At 35.9% G+C, this 17,633-nt stretch overlaps 1 protein-coding gene across 6 annotated transcripts in view; it reads right to left on the reverse strand.

Annotated features, from left to right (window-relative positions):
• Positions 1-17,633, reverse strand: part of LOC109104380 (stAR-related lipid transfer protein 13-like) — an 88,481-nt gene that overhangs the window by 31,917 nt on the left and 38,931 nt on the right. The window contains exon 1 of one of the 6 annotated variants that reach the window (XM_042771422.1): positions 5,576-5,975. The exons of the other annotated variants lie outside the window; for them this stretch is intronic. Within the exon in view, the coding sequence (XP_042627356.1) occupies positions 5,576-5,684 (109 nt within the window). The 5' untranslated portion in view covers positions 5,685-5,975. Of the gene's footprint in view, positions 1-5,575; positions 5,976-17,633 lie in introns of those variants that run through there. 6 annotated transcript variants of the gene reach the window in all.

Genomic DNA, 17,633 nt, shown 5'->3' on the forward strand with positions numbered 1-17,633 from the left:
TAGCTCCACTTACATTATTAAAAATATAATAATAATAATAATAATAATAATAATAATAATAATAATAATAATAATACTTTAACATATTATATTACATGACAAATACTTATTATTTTAATTTTAATACTAGTAGACATTTTGTATTATTTATTTCAGTAATATCACAAAAGAAAAAAGAAAAATCTGTTGTAAAAGTCAATCATGGGCTACTGGTCGAATGCTGTCTGCAACTGATACTGATACCTCACAAATGCTTATACTTCAGTGAAACACAAATGAGTTCTACATAAGCAAAAGAAACTTTGCACAATACAAATTCCTTTTGTAGTTGCTTTATAAGTACCAATAAAGTAGATAACATTCCAAATTGCATACTTGCCATCTGTTAGGCATGTCACGTGTACATGAATCTAATGTACTTGGATAACTAAAATACTGTATGCTTAGTAAATGTAATTCATGTGTGTGTGTGTGAGTGTGTGTGTGTGTGTGTGTGTGTGTGTGTGTGTGTGTGTGTGTGTGTGTGTGTGTGTGTCATTATAAACAAGAAAATACATAAATTACACATACATGTAAGTCACTCACAGTTTAGTTATGCTAAAGCACATTAAATTAGAATTTGTGCAAATGAAAAAAAGAAAGACAAGAAAAATTATTTTACAAGAAAAAAAGGAAATGAATGGAAGGTTTGCAAGAGCCTCTGTTCCATTGCTGCATGAAACACCCCAAGTCTTCAGGCTGAAAATAGACCCCACATCTTTGCAAACACTTCCACGCTCTGTTGACTAAACTCCATCACTCTTAAGGCACTGGTAAACAAGCACACATTTCCTGTTAGCATGTGTTATAAGCCTCTCGCTCCTAGTCTAAGTGTGGGCGAGCACATAAACACATGAACCGGGTACGAATGGGCACGGCACCAAGTTAAACACATTCTGTGCCCCCTCCCTAACTGGCACATACTAACCATACTAGAAACCACACAAAGACCGCAATTCAACCAGTGCCTGCAATCTTGCTGCTATTTATACATAAACTACCCCGTCCCTCACTCCAACGCCCCTCAACACAGGAAAGTTGTCATGTTTTTGACTCTGTAACAGTTTTTAAGCTGTTCTGAACAGTTTGTGTCGCTAAATTAAAAATGATCTCACTTGTTGACCCATAGCTTGAGCTTATAAACAAGGTACAGTGCATGCTCTTGCAATCCCATAATGCACAGAGTGTTTTGTTAAATACAGGTGTAACTTGAGTGACCGATAGACCCTAATGAATGCTGTTATTTGTTTTCCACACAGACCACTTAAAGAGTTGATTAATATATATATATATATATATATATATATATATATATATATATATATATATATATATATATATATATATATGCGTCCGTGTGCACAAACGCACACACACACAGACACACACACACACACATACATATATATATAAAATGGACTTCATAACAATATATTGACTCAATTCAAGTGAAAAACAGGCTGATATACATTGATATTCTATGGAAAAGTAAATGATTAACAACTAATTGCTTTAAATATTTCTTTGCTTGTGTTCAATAATCCTTCAGTCAACAAAAGCCAACACCAGTTCTGGCACAGGTTTGGTTCTTTGGAGGAAATGAGTGGTAATAAGTGTACTATGCACTCAACGGACCCTACTGTACAGCACAATGAGTCAGACTGAGAAAGAAAAACAGCTATTATCTCATACCATATCATAATTTCAGTCACTTTAATTGGTCTATATAGACATATGATGGTATCTCCAATGGCTGTACATGGAAATAGCTCAAAAGTGCTCTCTGATGAAGCACTCTGGAATAAAATGAAATAAAACTTTTGACAAACCATTCAACAAAGCTACAGCTAGTAGAAAATAGTTAAGGCAAGTCAAATCAATTATCAGATGCTTATTTCAACAAAGCAAGAACAATGACAGGTTTTTGTGAACACTAAGCCCCCGCGCCTCATTTGAGTGATACAAAATCTTGCCTTTATTAACTATTGACCGAGATTGCTTTGTAGATTAGCCACTTCTCCAACACATTTTTAGCTTTATGTAGGAGAAGTGTTATTGAAAACAGATTGAGTGCTCTTCCAGATTTAGCTCAATATTCAGAGCCAAACCTGCCATTGCCAAGTCTCTCATCATCTCTATACTGGAGCCGAAGATGAATGTCTGACAGCTCTCAAAATAAATGTATGCAAAAGTGGAGCAGAGAACAGACCCTGCTCACCACTCGCCAAAGAATGCACTTTCCACATGCTCTCTCTATCTCTCTTTCTCCCTCTCTCTCTCTCTCATTTGCTACAATCAGAATTCTCTTACCTTGCATTATCTTAAAAAATATCAAATAAAAAGGAAAATAATATAAAAGAGATCAATTAAATATAAAAGAAATAAAAAATAAATTATTTAATTTAATTAAATTAATTAATAAATTAACACTCTTTAAAGGGATAATAAGAAAATGATAAATTAATGAATTAATAAGTAAATGAAAAAGCAAGGGCAAAAGAAAATAAAAATATAAAGATAAATAAATGTAATGAAATTATGAGAAAATAAATAAATGAATAATAAGAAAAGAATAAAAAGATAAATTAAGGATAAAATGTACAAATAAAAGTAAGAAAGATTCATATTTATATTAATAAAAATATTAGTTATTAAATAAATAAATGACACAACAGAAAAAAAAGAATTTAAAATATATAAACAGCTAAGTAAATGAAATGAAATTAAATAAATAAATGCATAAAACAAGACATTTTGAGAGGCATAGTTGTTGGCTCTGATGGCATCAAAATAAGCCACAGCTCCATATGCAACCTGTCTCAGCACGTTTGAACTCAACGGCAACAGCATAAACCTCAGATCTTTGAAGAGCGCAGTAGAGGGTTTTTGGGATGTTATACAGACAGCACTACTTCACAGATATCTTGGTACTTTATTTGTGTATTTTTCCACTAGCTGAGGCAGAAGCCAGAAGCAACAGCCAAGAAAATGTAACTGTATTTGTACACCTTCATGAATTAATAGCTACGTTTTGATGGAAACAAAAATAAACAGTTTTGTGGCTTCCACAATCAGGTCAGATGAGGATTAGCCACAAGAGAGGCCAGTCAGAATGACAGCTGATTAATAAAACGTCCTGGCTGAGAAACTCCAGCCTGGGATGCTGACTCCACAACTCAGGCGTACAGAGAGCGAAGATATCAACACAGCCAGTGGAAAGAAAAGTTATCAGCATAATATTTACTCTGTGGGTTTCTGGGAAGGGCCGCTGAACATGGGCAGGAGCCAAATAAAACCAGCAGGTGCTTACGATTCGCTCCAGCAGGGAGAGACGGCAGACAGCGAAATGTTTCTGCTGTCTCTTCTGAATTCTGCTATGATTGAATCTCTCATTGAAAATGTCAAAGCCGCATCACATTTATGAGTTTTCTCTGCTTTGAGGAATCTGTTCCTTTGTTTAAGCGTAATTTTATAAGGCAACACCGACTGGATTGTGTGCAGAATGAGCTAAATGTTATTTTAATCCGTCTTTCTTGTGGCCCTTGAACGCTGCATGCCTTCAGTTTAAAAGGCTCTTTTGCAAAAGGCTTGTCAGGAGATTTGAATGATGCTTAAGTGTTCTAGCCTATGATCCTGAAACAAAAGTGTTGAAATGCAGACCATAGTGCAACCATAATGCAATCCTATACAAATCCATTATTTCATGTGGGCTGCAATGCTTAAGTCTTGGAAGGCAGGCTCATGGACAGTCCACTGATAAATATACAAAAATGGTAAATGCCAACTGAAATCTAATCTGAAATCTAAAATCCAACTTCACATTTATTAAACCCGCTAAAACATTTGAAGAAAGAAACCTGGTTGATACAACCAGCACCTTTCATCTTCAGCTCTTTTCTATTCTTCCATTCTTGAACCACATCTATTTCCAATAAATACTGTTCATTTGCACTTTATATTCATCAAAGAATCCTAAAAAAAATGTATCATGGTTTCCACAAAAATATTAAGCAGCACAATTGTTTTCAACCTTGATAAGAAATGTTTCTTGTGCACCAAATCAACATATTAGAATGATTTCTGAAGGATCATGAGACGCTGAAAACTGGAGTAATGATGCTGAAAATTCAGCTCTGCCATCACAGGAATAATTTACATTTTAAAATATATTACAAATTGTAATAATATTTCACAATATTGCTGTTTTCACTGTATTAATTATCAAATAAACGCAGCTTTGCTGAGCATAGAAGACTTCTTTCAAAAACATTTAAAAATCTTATCGACCCCAAACTTTTTAATGTTACTGTACAAACAGTCGTTTTCAATTTGTCCACTGCTTTAAACAATACACTTTGTTTTTTGAAGGACAAAACTAAAAGGTGGAGCTCTGTCTGTCAGAATATCCTTTATGGTTGAACTTTCAGACTGAAATACACCCCTCTTGGGAGCCACACTGAACTCTCCACTGTCTTGCCTCAAAGAGCTCCTCATTGTTTGGCATGTGTATAAACAGTCAGGCCAGAGCGTGCACATGACTGCCACCTACGCAGCACATCACATCTCTGAAATACATATATGGAAATGAACGTGATAAGCATGCCAACAATGCCTCAACATTTCATCACCATCCCCATGGCAGCCCGATCATGTGCCCAAATAAATTTACGACAAATATACAAGCTGTTAAAGATTTCAATCTAATAACAGCAGAGTTTTAACTACTGCCCAATAAAACCACCAGATGGACCACCATAAAGCACTCAAAGAGAAAAATAAAACTCCAATATGAAAAGTGATTACTAGTGTTTTCCACTAGGCACCACGTTGCATTGACTGACATCTAGTGGTCAAACACTGTCAAAAGTGGTTATTGTCAAAGTGTCTCCACTTTGAATACATCACCAGAGGTTTAGAAGTCTATAAAGTCAATAGCAGTTTCTAAAAATGTTCAGCACATCTGCCAGTAAATTTATACTTAAACAAATGCACAAAAATAAAATGCTGAAAGTAGACTAGTGGAAGACAGATTATGCAGAATTCCCCATTCAATATGTATCAGAATTCCCCATTCAATATGTGTGTGTGTGTTTATATATACATATATATATATATATATATATATATATATATATATATATATACATAAATAGATACACACACACATCTATGTTGTCACTTTCTACTGCACGTTGTTAAATGTGTTCTGTGTTATACAGAATGTGACAACTTTGATGTGTTGTTACCTTTAATGTTTTGTTTATTTGTCTTGAAATTGTTTTACCTTTTAAATTGTGATTAAAAACCTACAATACACTAAAAAATATGTGGCGTAGATAAAAAATAAATTTCTCCTAACGATAGTGCAACTGCAAAGATTAAGCAACTTAAAACTTAAACAGCGATGCTCAATGATCTCAAAACCATAAATAAATGCAAACGTTTCGTCCTCACGTTGTGCACGTCATCATATCACTGTCATTCCACGCATACGCTGCAATGCAGAGCGCGTGAACTTTACTTCAGTGTCACTAACCTGCAAGTCGTCTCTCTCTGACGCTTTTCCACAATAAATCCCAAGCTTTGGACGTAGATTCTCTGAGCTGCTCGCTGAACGATCGTCTGAGGTTCAGTTTCGCTGTCATCGTCGATCCGCGCTCATAAGAATCAATCAGTGTGGCTCGCGCGCGAACTCCCGTTATTTCTCAAAGATAGCGAGACTCTTCGTCCTCTTCTTCACCTGCCCCGCAGCCACAGACCGCAACGGGAAACTTTTCCGAAAAATAAATGCATATTAAAAATAATAATGTGGTAGGCTAATAATCTCCTAAATAATCCAGGTAAGGACATGCGTTGGTAAAAGACGCGCAGCCGCTGTCTGGAGCCGCTGTGTGTTTCAGAGCAGATGTGGGTTTGTTTGAAGTTTCTCCTTCAGCTCCTAACATGCAATCTCTCTCTCTCTCTCTCATACACTTTCTCTCTCTCGTTCATCACTCTCACTACTGGAGGACTTCATTTCAAGCCTCACCAAAGATCTCAACTCACGCACGCCACTCCATATTAATTCCTGATGCTGTTTAATGTTTAAATAAATAAATAAATAATTTATTTGCTGTGTTAAAAAAAATAATGTATATGTAAATATTTAATATAAAAAATCCTTTAAATGTATATATACATATATATTAAAAATCATATATATATATATATATATATATATATCAACAAATATATGCACTTGTGAAAAATATGTATTTAAATTTTAAAATACTAAAAAATACAGAAAAAAAATACAAACAATAACAATATACTATATGCCTTTCTAAAGGAAAAAAGCACAAAATTCAGCTCACATACTCTAGTCTGCATAACAAAAGCAATATAATATAATATAATATAATATAATATAATATAATATAATATTATATAATATGATATAATATAAAGTAAATGAAAGTTTGGGACAAAAAGATATATAGAGAAAAATGTTCATGCTGAGGAAGGACATACCATGAACACTGACGGCTCTTTTAATTATGAGCCTCTATGGTTTCCATTTTGCGCTCAGCATGGCATTATCATCATAACAGAGAGGAGATTGCTTTTTTGTGACAGGTTTTCTGTCTGTAATGTCAAAAGTTGATCCAAGCTGAGATGAAAAAAAGGAGGTGACAAAGCGAGTCTAATGGAGAAATTAATACTTTCATATAAATGACTACTGCATGCAGCGAAACTCATGACAGATTAGTATCAGAGTATTCAACCTGGATCCAGGATTTGTTATTAAAAGAAAGAGGTTTAGCTTTGCTTTAACATAAAGCAGTGCAGGATTTGTTGTCTTCCAAGATCGGAGAGAACAGATTTAAGCAGCCAGTCATGTGTCTAGGTAGGGAACAGGTATGAGTCTGGCCTTTATCAAGGTGAGTGTTAATGCGCCTGAGCTTTATTCACTAATGGAGTCATCTGATGGGAAAAACCTCCCAGGAGAACATGAGGGTCATCTGCTGTGCCTCAGCTTACGTGTCAAAGGTCAAAGGTTAGGGCCAAACATTTCCACTCTTGCGGGATCTGCAATGGAATGCCTGGCTTGGTGATACGACCATCCGACCACTTAAAGAATAGACTAAGAATTGGAAGTTGACTGATATTACATTTTGAAAAAAGCCAATGCATTGTGTGCATGTGTCTATTATGTATGTATGTATGTCTGTCTGTCTATCTATCTATCTATCTATCTATATATATATATATATATATATAATTATTTATTTTAATCAGTACATTGATTTTACTATTGGCCGGTTAATGATGAAATGGATGAAATAAATTATAATTTATTTATAAATAATTTTATACTTTATCGTGTTCTAAAATACATATGATTCAAATAAATAAATGACTGATATAATTATATAATCTATATATATTAGATATATAATATAATTATGAAATATGTATAATTGTGTGTGCGTGGGTGTATATATATATATATATATATATATATATAATACTACATAAAGTTCTAAAATACATATTAAAATATATAAATGCTAAAATTAATTTTTCCACTTTAGTAAGCTTTAAAAATAGACAGAGAGATAGACCTCTATTAAAATACACAAATACAGAAGAGCACTTTTTAACTAACTTCAATATCTAGCCTCAAGAGGTTTAAAAAGTCTCAAGTGAAAAAAATGAAGACCACCTAAATGATGACAGACAGCTTTCTATACTATACTATAGGTTCATTTGTCTAACGCACAGACTGCTGGACGTTTAATACTGCAAAGTCAGGTCGTGTCTGTCCACCTCAGCAACTGTCTCACTCCATCACTGCTCCAGCTGGCTGTTCTGAGCCCTTGATCTCCTGTCTGTCAGCAGCTGATCTATTTGAGAGACCCATCACTTTAAACTTCAGCACAGGCTTTCCATTATAAAACCAGCCCATGGAGCAAAATACCAAACCAGCGGTCAGCACAACTTTGATGACTCTCGGTCTCGCTGACAAAACAGTTGATGCTGAACGTGTCATCTGCTGTCACGTTGCATTTCAAGCAGTCTACAATGAAATAAACAGAAAGCATTAAATCATAACTTACGCCATATACAACTTGATATGTTCATAACTGTTCCAAATGTCTCATTAAATAAACTGATCTTAGAGATTAAACCGAAATGGATATTGTGAAAGAAATGAGCCAGCCCAGATGTGGATCTACAAGTGCTTATAAAAAGTTAATGAATAATTAGTTTCACGGAATTACAGCGCAAACCCTCAACATTTGCCAGTGAGAATCTGAATATCATACAGATGGTTGAGCTCGAGCATCAAGCAAACTCAATGGACTTCTGCCAGGCAGCACATTTGCACAGTAGCCAAGTTGGTGTCTCTGCATAATTCTCACCAGCGTCGAAGTACGCAATTGAAACCACATGGACATTCAAATGGCAAAATTCCTCGTTTAAAAATATTTGAGCCTATTTAACACAAGCCTTTAGTTGCTGTCTGGTCCTGTGCTCAGTAATGGGGTCACGCGGGTCACTTTCCTGATCAAAGCCTTTGACAGGAAGCCCCATGCTCATGGCTTCATGCTATCATTCCTATTGCTGTGATGTTCTCTGCATCATTTGGGAAAAAGATTGTTGATATCGAGGAGATTATTATGGCTAGACTAGGAGGATACACAGGAAGCAGTGATGTAAAAGAGGAAGTGGCTGTTAGAATTTGAATGGGTGTCCACACAAACCCAAAGGGGTTGCTTGTTTTAGCAAGACCCCATCAAGCACTTATCTTCTCTCCAAACAGCCCCTTTAGGCTGCATATGTAAATACAACGCACTTTGTTGTTGCTGTTTAAGGTGCAAACTAGCTGAGAAGTTTATCTGAAAGGCTTGAGCACAATTAATCGTCACTAATGCTTGTGTTGGTTCCCACACATATAAATAAAAGATGTATTCACCGCAAGTGGTTTCATTTCATCTATGCTATGAATTATACATGAAACCGCATGTGGTCTTCTCTTGCACCTCTTGTTTGTTTGGCTACGAGCCCAGAGATGTGAGCTCCAGGCTGACCACTGAGCTGGAATGAGAAAAGGCCCAGATGTTGAGAAGCTGGGCTCCGATTGGCCCCCTCATTTGTCCGTGAGGTCCCAGGCCAGGCTCCAGAAATCCTCCGGGGGGGATCACGCTTCCCAGCCTAATGCATTCAAGGCGTGGAATTCTCCCCCAACTTCCTTCTTGCTCCTACATATGGGCCCATCTAATGCATGCGCTATAAATTTCCTGAGCAAATATTCCAAAGTCAGAGCACAAACGTAATGTATATCTGCTTTTAGATTAGGGGCTTGAGGGGGAGGAAGAGCCTTAAAGCAATTGTTCACTGTGTGCATGTAATTAATTGTGTAAAGCATCATTGTTTTTGATAAATCGCTGAAATACTAAATGTGTGACTGACTGTGGTTGTGTTTGGAATAGCATACTGGCATACTGTTCTTCCTATTTCTGCAAGTATAAAGTATGTGCAATGCATTCAACCATGGTAGCGTGTAACTGCCACAATAATTTTTGCTTGTAACTTGTGACTGAACAAACAGAAGAACTGAACAGAATGAGCAAAGAAACAACTGAATTAATGAATGAATCAATGAGTAGTAAAAGAATAAACCTCTACTACAATTTTTGCTACTAACGTGTGACTGAAGAAACAGAACAACTGAACAGAACGAACAAGCAAACAAGTGAATGAAGAGAAACAACTGGATGAACAACAGACAACTGATTCAATCAATCAATCAGCGAACAGTAACAGAATCAACAGCCACTATAATATTTGTTAATTTGTGACTGAACAAGAATAAATGAATAAAACAAACAAACAAGTGTATCAATGAATGGCTCAATAAATAGTTACAGACTCAACAATATTTGTTAGTAACTTGTTGCTGAACCAACAGAATGAATGAACTAACAACTCAATGAATGAATCAATTAATGAACAGTAATAGAATTGACAGTCACTATAACATTTGCTAATTAATTATGACTGAAGGAACAATTAATGAACCAAACAAACAACTGAATCAACATCTGAAGGAACAGCCAAATTAATGAATCGTAACAGAATCAACAGCCACTGTATTTTTAAAGCCACTTGTGATCATTCTGTGAACAGAGCATGATCTAGCTACTTAGCTTAATAAATTACTGTAGCTCACAAAAGAGTTACACACACACATACAGACGTCATGAAGGGGCCAGAGGGGGTATGTGAATGCTATTGGTTAACTGTTTCAAACTGCAGTATGACAAAGCATGTAATGCTGTCAAGTCAATATCTGTTAGGACTCAACCAACCATGGGAAAATATTTACAGTCACACACACCACTTGGCTTCTATTAGCAGAGAGGGGATTATAATACACAGACAGACACACACACATACACACACACATACACACACACACTGTGCCCTCTTACCCAATTTGCATGTACGCAGACTGTGATTTGTGCACTGGAAAACACTGTATGTGCAAAATCCCATTTTAATGGAAATGACTCAAGCTGTCTACATTGGTGAGTGCTTATAATCTGACTTCAGTCAACATTTGATTTGATTTCTAATCAAATAATTCCAATGACATTTGTACAGCCCAACTCAATACAAAACGACAAACAAGCTAAGGAACAAGCAAATCAAATGTTCTTCTAATATCAACTTACAGTGCATCTTTGCAGCAGACTAAATATGGCTGAGAAGGTAAAGCAAGGTTGGAAATTAATTGTAGATTAGATTTAAACTTAAGACTAGATTCTATTAAATCCAATTTGGTGTATATTTGTCAAAAAGAAAAATATTATGCCAGATTTTATGACTAGCAAAACACAATAAGCAGCAGAATTTCCCAAATATTAGCAAGCTGTTAACTAACAATGAATTAATAAGACATCATGAAAAAAAAAGAAGGTTATTCATGAGAAATGCTTGGCACAAAACCTCAGGAGCTCAGTCATGAATAGAAGTCTGTTTATTCTCTTCTGTCTATAGCCTGTTCGATTGCCCAGCCAAATTGTTTAATAAGCACTTAACCACAAGAAAACCCCACTATCCCGCAGGGACACCACGGTCTTGCATAACTGTACAAGCACAAGCCTTAAGAGAGGAAGAGGTTTTTGGATAATGCTGCTTTATAGTTTGGCCTTTAGAATATTACATTAAACAAAGCTGCAACCCAAAATAGTGGCAAAATTGTTTGTAGTACAAAAAGTAAGCAAAAATGGTCTTAAAATCAAACACTGCAATGTATTAAATCTAATCCACAAAGGCTGGAATGTCTGGAAAGTGTCTGGAATGAAAAAGTATGAATTTCAGTTATTTCATTGCTAAACTACAGGACAGTGTGGTCTCAGTTTGCAAGTAATGCTCAAATACTGTACAAATATAACATATATATTACCGCTCAAAAGTCTGGAATTCCTGTGAAATTCCTATTAAAGACATTTAAACGTTGTTCATCAAAGAATCCTGAGAAAAGACACTACAGTATATCATGGTTTCCAACAATCATTAGGCAGCACAACTGCTTTCAGCATTCATAATCATAAAAGTTTTAATAAAAGCACCAAATCAGCATATTAGAATGGTCTCTAAAGGATCATGTGACTCTGAAGACTGGAGTAATGATGCTGAAATATCAGCTTTGCTATTACAGGAATAAATCACATTTTACAATATATTAAAATAGAAAACAGTTATTTTATTTAAAATTGTAAAAATATTTTACAATATTAATGTTTTTAATGTATTTCTGATTAAATAAATGCAGCCTTGGTGAGAATAAGAATCTTATTTTAAAAACATCTCAAACCTTAGAGTGGTGTTTTTATGCACATCGACACATATTTTACTATTATGGAAACATTGCTTCCGTTCTTGGATAATTACTCTGCATATCCTGTTTTGGCCATTCCTCACATTATTGAAGGCAGGTTATTGACTCGGACAAGAATTTAAATGCCCAAACACACACAGTTCCATCAGCCTTGTGATTGGTTTGATACTTCCTTTACTTCATTTTAACTTACAAAAAAATAAAAAATATGTTCCAGTTGCTTTGATTATTCATCATTTATACATCTTGGGATTTGCAGAGCACTGCATGTAATTGGTGGGGATTGCAGAGGTGACAAGTCTTGTACAGTGGGGCCTGATCCAAATTAGTGGTCGTTCAATCCCTCTACGACATCTTCTACTGAGAGAAAATCACACTCTGGGAAGAATAAGTTAAACAAATTATAGGGGAATTATTAAGAAAGATTCCTTACTGCAAGAACCCGCGATGGTGCAGTAAGAAATTGAAACGTTACATTATGTAAACTGCTTTTTAAACACAAAGGCATGGCTGTAGGTAACCAAATAATCCATCAATCCTTACATAAAAACAATCACAGGATTTATAAACCTATAAACGAAATTGAGACCAAAAAGCAATTCCAGCATTACAGGATTCCAAAGTGCCAGTGCCAACAATGGAAGTCCACAGGAAGCCACAAGTCATTTTCCATTTTTCCACATGTGGAATATTTCATGCTCTCCCTGTGGCAGCGGCTCTCTTTACAGCACAGCCTGCCAGGCCACATGATGACCTGTCTATAAATTTAACTCATGATGTCATTGATTTGGGCCATGCATGAGCAGAGGGAGGCTAAAAGATCAAATAATAACATAATCGCATGAACCAATCCTCATGTGCAGAGAAAAATTATGCTTGAAAGCCTTCAAATGAAAAAAATATTCAGTAGTGGCACTTGCTAACACAAGCATCTTCTACTATAGCACATGCTTAGGGTGTTTAAACTTTGGTATGTAAATATTCCTTGACTGGTTATGCTATAGCCATTAATAATACAACAAATTGTGTGGCTTATTGAGGGGAGATGTGCTATTACTTTTCCAAGCAATTGGTCTTAAAGGGAAAGTTCACCCAAAAATGAAAATTCTTATTTACACACCCTCACATCGTACCAAACCTTTGGTTATTCTTCAAACATAAATGTGTCTTTTGAAAATGAACAAAGTCTTATGTTGATTGGCAGACAATAAAACAGGAAAGATACAAGTCATATACTATAAGGGCCATAATATGAAATGAAGGACCAGTATGCCATTACAGGGTTCACACTTGCTCACAGTTAAAAAAAAAAAAAAAAAAAAAACATAAGGATTTGTAAAAAATTATATTTATTGAAATTGCACTTAATTCCTAGCTGAAGAAATATTTCTGAAAAAAATAAAATAAAATAAAAAATAAACGGAGAAATATATACTATATAGAAATTCACTTTTCCATAACCTTTTTAAATTTTATATTCATTTCCATTGCCATTCCGGATGTCAGGATCATGGACCTGTTTTGTTGTGTTTTGCCCCGTTACTGTTCCTGTGTTCCATTATTTGATCATGTTCCTGTCATCATTTAGTTAATTAGTCATTCTGTGCACCTGTGTTTGGTAATTATCCTGTGTTTATAGGTTCTTGACTGTGCATTTCTCCTCGGACGGGTCTACTCGTTGCTAACTTGTTGTGTACGTGTGTTTGCTCCAGCGCCCATCTTGTGGATTTCCCTTGTGTTCCTTGGATTAAAGACTTTTGATTGTACTCCTCGTTTCCCTCGTACTCCTTCCAATAGCGTATCATGATACAGGGAAACAACACTTTTAAAATTCCCTGAAGTTTCCAGGTTTGCCAAGACCATAAGATTCCTGACCGTAGCAACACAACGGCAGCTACCCAAAATTTCTTTGCATCTCCAAGGACCACTCACATTTTCCACAGAAAACTGAGAAGGTTTGTCCCACTTCAGTTATAGTGGCCAAATGGAGGTACCATAGATTTTTGGGTTACTGAAGCTAAAATGTTATTACACAATTTTTTGTTGTTGTTTTTTTTTTTGTTTTTTTTACAATTTGTGAAGGATAATAATCCTGTATGTTCCCTCTTGTCTCTTTACTGTGCTTTCAGAGGTCTGTTTCCATTAGGAAATGGGAACTAGTGAACAATAGATGGCTGAGCCCAAAGCTATGAACAGAGAAGAAAAGCTAAACCTTCTGGCCGCCACTCAAATAATCACATTACCTCCATTCCACCAAGAAGTATTAATCTAGTTCAAACAACAATCTATAAAACTATTACGGTCAAAGGTATCTCAGCCATCATATAGTGAAAATAATGATCTAACAGTATTTATTTGATTTGCTTCTTAGTGCGATTGCAGCCAGCTACTCATTTCTTTTGACATGAGTATTTTGAAAGTAGTGGTAGAAACCAAGGTCATGATAATAACTTCTAGCTCTAGGTTGTTTTTACAGTTCCACTCTAATTTCAAGCACAATAGGTTCCAACAGTGGTGGAAGCGGTGTGTGAAAATATACAACCTATGATACAATATCATTTGTATAAACCAACCAGTTTCCTTCAAGGAATTCATTCCCTTTCATCTCACAGTAAATCAGGCACAGCTCTCCTGGTTTCTGTCTTGAAAGGGCATCAAGTACAGAGGGCTCTTTAGAGACAGACTGAGATAGGCCAGCCAGACAGGACTGCATGGTGAGCGGCCGCAGCTGTTAGGGGTCACCCTCGCTGGCCACTAAGAGCCAGCCACAATGGACTAGAAAAAAAGAGCCAGTCTAGAAAGCAGCTGCCTAGAGAAAATATCTTGAGATTCATCATGAACACATATAGGCAGTCTAGGAGGTTTGTGTAATCACTCCTGGCAGATTTAGAATACAGCAGAAAAGGAACAAGTAAGAAATAGGAAAACGGGAAAGAAAAGGAAGGGAAAAAGAAGCAAAGGAAGAAGAAAATGAAGTGGAAAATGAAGAGGGAAAAAAGAAAGTAAAACTAAGGAACAGTAAGGCAAAGAACAAGGAGAAGAAAAAGTAAAAGAGGAAAGAAAATTAAGCAAAAAAGAGGAAAATAAAGAAGAAAAAGAAAGCAAAGAAAAGGAAGGTTGTAGCATGGAAATGCTGAAGATTATATTGGACAGAGGTAGAGCTACAGGTGATTAATGTGCACTTATTCTTCTGGGCATATCCGGTCAATAAAAATTGCATTAGCTAAATTAGGTTTGCGGGATCAATATTACCAAAAAAGTTGGAAATGAAATTGATCATTATGATGTGATTGATGCAGGATAAAACAGAAGCACAAAATCAATGAGGCAAATAAACTTAGCATACATCATATACAAAGAGGCCGACTGATAATTTCCTTACAGTGATGGATGAATAGATCATTTTTGTACAGGGTCTTTCTATTTACTTTATTGCAATGGCCGCATTGTGAGACATGTTGTTCTCGGTAGAATCTGATTTGCACTCAGTTTAATATAGCATAAATCTGGCTCTGAACTGCCATGGTTTTTGTTTTTATCTGAAGAGGCAAAATTGCTTTACAGCTTTATCTAATCACCTGAGGACAAATTCGGTCTGGATGGATGGATGGATGAACAAACAATAGAAAGAATGGGTCTCATTCACTAAGTATGCGTGACTGTTTCCATTGCGGTTTTGCAAAACATTCCTTTTTTATTTGCATGAAAAACCACCTCATGCAAGCATTATCTATTTTCTTTTTTTGCGATATATATGGGAGTTTTTGCTAAATTTACATGTTTCCATTGGGCATATTTTCAGTTTGCAATTTCAATTTGTGCAATTTGAAGGTTAATGAAAATTGAAAACAGCTACTGAGACTCATCGACAAAATGAATGAATAAATGAGCAGACAGACAGACAGACAGACAGACAGATAGACAGATAGACAGACAGATAGACAGATAGACAGATTGTTGAATGGCTTTGGGTTTTCCCTGTCAAAGCAGAAAAAGGACATTCTCTGAGAGAGGGAACTCCATGTCCAGCACTGTCTGAACACAGGTTCGGGCTACAGCACCAGTGGCCTTTATCTGACTGTTCTGGGTCGCCTTTTACTCTGCCTTTTGGCCATGTCTCTCTTTGTGAGACCGGAGGTCTGACAAGGTGATGTTTACCATAACAAAAAGACCATACATTTTCTTAAAACAGCGCTGAACAGCAGAAAGAAGGCGAACCGCAAATTCCAAAGTGTTAAAGTCGTTTCATTGCACACAGGAAAACATGAACACAGTCTTGTCTCCTTACAAATAATTCCAGAGTGGGTTTGTTTTTTTGCAAACAAAAATGCATATGGGAAATTTGCCAGGATTTATCCCCACATAGTAAACGGTTGAAGCATAAATGTATTCTTTCTTTTACAACATAATTTCAAGCAATGTGGAGAAGAGGTCAAACTATCTGTTTATATCTGAGGAAAGACAAACATCTGAAAAAAATGAAGCGGGTCAGAGGGGTTGAGTATTTTTCCATATGTCTGGCTGTTGCTGTTTCTTAAACATGAAAGGTGAGGAATCTGCAGTATAAGTCATGTCATCTCTGGTGATCCTCATACAGCGTAAGACATGGATTATTCATTCACATCTGGTCATAAGACTGGCCTCTCAATCGATAACTGCCATGTCTAGACATGGATAAATACAGTTTCTTTGAGTATCGCTATCAAACCCTTCAGAGGGGGAGGGCTTGGTGCTCTGGAGGATGTGCAATTTATGTATAGTCAAGGAATTCAAAAAGTGAACTGGGTTTTGAGTTCTTCACAGGGGTCTGGCGCTGGTCTGCATCAGAGCTAATGGCCTTTTACGAGGAGCAGGGATACTTCTGTTTATAGGACGCTGCCGGTGGGTGGGTCAGAATGACCATTATAGACAGGAACTTGGTTATGTGGCCTCAGAGTTGTAATTCTTGGATCCAAATGCATTTGGAAACTGTTTCACTACACCTTCATATGTAAGTAAAAAAGTAAAGATTGTTTTTAAAAAAACATACATTTTTTTGTCAAAGTTTGCCAAAATAAACAAAACTTAAATGTTGGCTTAATAAAGCCTTGCCTGAAATTTAAAAAATTCAATCTGTCGAACACAAAAGAAGAAATTTGGTAAACAAACAGGTATTTTTTCTTCCATTCTACAGTACGAAACTCAATGGCTACCAGCAACAGTTTGAATACCAACATTCTTCAAAATATATCTTTCTGTATTTAACAGAATGAAACTCATGCAGGTTTGAAACAGCTTGAGGGTGAGTAAATGATAATATTATATTCATTTTTGGGTGAACTATCCCTTTATAGTTAGCAGTTCACAGTTCACCCAAAAACATTTATGCTATTAATGCGATTTTGGTTTGCAATGTATCAACCAAATCAATTGGTAAAAAAAGAGCTTCTCTCATAAAGGTTACAAACATTTACTCAACAGAATTTTATAGCCACCAAAACCTACTGTTGCTCATTTCCCCACAGCATGATCTTTAACCCTAATCAAAATGCACAGCACAGAGCTTTAAATAACAGCATTTACAATGATCTGAATGAAATAACATGTTTTAAGTTTAGAAGTCATCATTAAATGCTCCAGTGCCTGTAAGCGAGGTCTGGACAGAGTCTTTCTGGAGACAGTTACTCTAACGATGTGTGTAGTACATTGTGGAGCCGGTCAGCCA

Source organism: Cyprinus carpio, chromosome A15, assembly GCF_018340385.1.
Source record: "Cyprinus carpio isolate SPL01 chromosome A15, ASM1834038v1, whole genome shotgun sequence".
Taxonomy (NCBI): domain Eukaryota; kingdom Metazoa; phylum Chordata; class Actinopteri; order Cypriniformes; family Cyprinidae; genus Cyprinus; species Cyprinus carpio.